The sequence below is a fragment of the Cyprinodon variegatus genome, unplaced genomic scaffold (assembly GCF_000732505.1).
Source record: "Cyprinodon variegatus isolate N-32 unplaced genomic scaffold, C_variegatus-1.0 Scaffold1653, whole genome shotgun sequence".
In the NCBI taxonomy this organism is placed as follows: Eukaryota; Metazoa; Chordata; class Actinopteri; order Cyprinodontiformes; family Cyprinodontidae; genus Cyprinodon; species Cyprinodon variegatus.
Genome location: NW_015152106.1, coordinates 43,132 through 47,272, shown reverse-complemented (window position 1 = coordinate 47,272; position 4,141 = coordinate 43,132). Strand labels below are relative to the sequence as shown.

Here is a 4,141-nt window from a genome sequence, read left to right as displayed (position 1 = left end):
TCTCCTCCAGACTTCATCTCCATCATAGGGTGAGCCAGAAGGTGAGTGATGGATCCTCCCTGCGTTCACGCCCACCACCAACAAACTTCCTAGCAGACATGACGCTCAATCTGCTGCCACCAAAAACCTTCTTTCTATGTCTTTTTCTTTTTTTCAGCAGCTAGGTTAATACAGCGACTGGAAAGTTTAGAGAACTTTTCTTCTTGTGCTTTTTCTGCAGGCCGGGCCCTCCGGGCCAAGGGCGTAGGTTTGATTTCCACTTTGGTAGGGACACCATTGGTCCTAAGTTTCATTAATGTCTTTTTTCCTATGCAAAAATATGCATGCTTTTTTATACTTGACGTTAGCATTAGGGTGCATTTTGTTTAAAGAGAAAAGCAGCATTTCTTGCTACATTAATACTAATTTTATAAGCACTGCACTCACTAGATGCAGTATATCAATGTTTGAAGCGTCACCGGCTCTGATGAATGAGAAATTAGGACTTTTTTCCACTTTGAAAAGGTTTGCATTTAAACTTACCAGTGACTAAGACAGTAGGTCAATATGTACTAATTTAACCAAATATAGTAAATGTGCCCGTTATATGTGGATTTACCCTGTATTTTCTTTTGAAGATTTATAATTGTGCAAAGGTAAACAGGAGAAACACACTCCTATTTTTTAAATGCTATCTCTGTATCATGAAACAACGCAGAATAACACATTCAAGGGACAGAAAATACATTTATTGTATTTACACTTAGTGGCATCATCTGAAAAACACAACACTAAGAATGGGACTAAATTTAAACCAATATAAAATCACTTTTAACAATTATTAAAAAAAATATATAACACCATCTTGTCTGTAATGTAATAATATTCAAAATAAACATTTTACCAATGTTTGTACTAATTCACTTATGGACCGTGTGGAAATCTATGTAAAATAAAATCTATGTAAATAGTGTTCCTATGTTTGTTATTTGCTTTATCCTATTTTTAAAAGTAGAAATAGTCAAAGAAATAGAATGGTGCTGGATAAATTGTCAAGGTGTGACAGGGGCCATAAGTCGATGTTTTTAGGTAGTTTACCATTATCTTTTGTATCATGGAAAGTGTGGCTTCTATGTTCTTTTTCTATGTCTGCTTCTGTCTCCTTGAACCCCAGTCGGCCTCAGCAGATGGCCGCTCACATTGAGCCTATTGTGGTTCTGTGTCAGGTTTATTCAATGATGATTATAAAATTAATGTGTGCTTATGAAACATTTTTGCAAGGGGATGCTCCACTCCTGTCTCATGATTCAGTCAGGAGACCATCCTGCCTTGTCATTCTGATGGAGCATCTTGTCTTTATGAACTGATCAATTGTTCTCTCAGAACAAATACTGTTTTGTAACCATGTGTTATGTTCTGTTAATAAAAGACAGCTGCAGGAGGGGATTCGGAAAAGGAAAGCTTGAAGTTGGGTTGGGCTTTTTTCTTTCCGCTCCTGCAGAAGCTGCTTGAATCTCTTTCCTGTGTAGACTCAGTTTCTATTTATTTGCAAACCTACATTTTCTGAATCTAACATTTTTGGTGCCGAAACCCGGGAATCAAGATCCAATTGTCCAGGACCGTGTGGGACCAAGGCCAAGAATCTGTCGACAGCCTTCCTCCCTTCACCGGACGGGGCCCATAGGTTGGTCCAGCCCTGCCCTGGGCATCTTGGTGACGACTCCAGAGGAATTGCTCTACACAGCAAAGGGTAGGCCAAAGTCTTTTGATCAAAAGTTGGTCTAGGACCATTTAAGTTACAGCTGTAATTGCAAAAATATTTGACGAGACCAAGTCTTGTTGACGGATATGGCATCTGGGTATTCTGTGCATTAGAGTGTTAGACTCGGTGTCGTTCTCGAGATAGTAAGGTTTGCAGCTGCCGCAGCAGGGATATTTGACAGATACGGCATCTGGGTATCCGGTGCGTGCGAGGGCCTGGAGCTGGAGACTCCAAAGTGTACATGATAGGTGTTTTTTTTGTCTATGTTGGTTTAACTAAAAAATATAATAGGCCTGGTGTGACTGAGTGAGAGTGTGTCAGGAAACAATCGAACCTTTCAGGTTCTGTTGTTTCATGGTAAAACAGCAAGGGTTTAATACAGCACAGCTCTTGTGGATGCAGAGGCAAGAATTTCTCACCTGAAAAAGTAGAAGCAGAAATTACCACAACAGTGTTTGTGTGCTGTCCTGCTGAATAAACATCCAGTGTGTAGAATACCCTAGGTGTTTGTACTGGACTAAATTCTTTAAAATGGGAAAAGGTCAAAATAAATTTAGGGGTTAATTAAAATCTACGATTAGAAGTTTGTAGAAGTGCATGATCCAACCAAAAAATAAATACTTGAATATATAGTTTGAAAAAAAGATGGGTTTGAGGGACGCCTCTATTCAAAGATAAAATAATAAGAACTAAATGATGAAATAACTAAAATGAGCCAGGGAGGTAAAAGAATTAAAAAGGATGAAGTAATTTAAAATTCTTGTAGAAGTGAAGGTTAGAGTATGAAATAGATGGTGTGTGGGAGTAGATCAATGGAGAAATGTTATGTGCCGGCTAGAAATAAGCACTAGTGCAAAAATAGATAAATAAAAAAATTAATAAATAAATACATAGATAAATGAATAAATAAGTATTTATAAATAAATAAATGAGCTCCAAATGGTGAGTTGTTGATATATTACATGCACAAAGTAGATATGTTATTATTAAATATTTAAATAAATAGATCTAATGTTGTGTTTGTCTGTCTTTTAATGTTATGTGTTTCTGTCTTTAAAGTTATGATTGTGGGTCTTTTAAGTTGTTTGTGTGTCCAAAAGATAATGAAACACAGTTTAGAGGGAGACAGCTTAAATCTGCACAAGCGCGGGGTGGATGTCACTGGAGCGGTGACTGCAGCATTGATCCAGTTGACAGCCTTCCTAATGCGCCTGCAGGGTCTCCAAAATCATTACGTTCGGAACCAAAAAAATTAAAAATTAATAACCCACCAGAAAATTATTTTAATCATGCAAGCTACATACAGGGAATAAAAAAAATAGAGGAATTAAATTAGTGGATTGTGCAAGCTAAAACATAGAAACAGCTATGAAGTGTAGTTTGGACCACAATTGGGCTCAAGGGAGGGGCTGGTGGTCACAGGGGCTGGTGGTCACAGGGGAAAAACAAGGGGTCACGTAGAAAGCACAATAGGTGCTACAATTGTGATAAGGAGAGCCACTTTGCTCGAGAATGTCCAGACCCCTACAGAGTGACCCTTCCCATCACCAATGTTATAACCAGCACTGACGCCAGGAGTCATGTGCACCAGCAAAAATTGCAGTTAATTGTGGACCCAGTGGAGGTCCTAGACCTACAGCTAATTTCCCTTTCTTTTTAAACACATCAGAAAAACCATACTGGCATTTAAACATTCAAGGGGTAAAAGTAAAATTCCTGTGTGACACCGGGGCCGATAAATCTGTTGTGAAAAATATATTACCTCAGATTAAACCGGGATCTGCTGATAGGAGAATGGTAGTTCAGCGCATTTCTGAAAAACAATTGGTCACTGATGAAGAGGGATTCACGGTGGAAGCTGATTTTAAGCCCAGACTGTCCAGTTAATCTATTAGGCAGAGATTTGTTCATGAAATTGCAATTAGTGTTGGTGCCTACAGACAAAGGCATGTCTGTGAGAAGATGTACAGATTTTATGCTGCAAGGGGAAGTTACAGCAGAGCTAAAAAGTAGCTGACACACATGTGATACATTCAGGATCATTCCCAAAAACATGAATAATTCTAGCAATTAATGGACATTCAGTTAGACTTATATGTGAATCAGGAGCCTGTAATACTTGTGTTAAAGATAATGTAAATGCTAAAACCATCTAAAAGGCGTATTTTTGTAAAATCAGCTAATAATCAAACATCCTAGACAAGAGAAAGGTTGCAAGGTTGCATGTTTTTGTAGTAATATCACCAACTCACCCCATTAATCTGTTAAAGTGAGACTTGATGGAAAATTAGGCATTGCAATTTTCCCCACGCTGGGGGGAATGAAGGCTGTATGAATAATACATGTAATGGCGTTGCAACTAAATCCTTCTGTGTTTTATGCAACATGCTTAGCATTTCT

General features: G+C 38.2%; 1 protein-coding gene across 1 annotated transcript in view; it reads right to left on the bottom strand.

The window, feature by feature from the left end:
- Positions 1–1,643: 1,643 nt before the first annotated feature.
- LOC107104213 (arachidonate 15-lipoxygenase B-like) overlaps positions 1,644–4,141 on the bottom strand; it is a 34,008-nt gene continuing 31,510 nt past the window's right edge. Inside the window, exon 13 of the mRNA XM_015404158.1 lies at positions 1,644–1,715. Coding sequence (XP_015259644.1) covers positions 1,644–1,715 — 72 coding nt within the window. The remainder of the gene's footprint in view (positions 1,716–4,141) is intronic.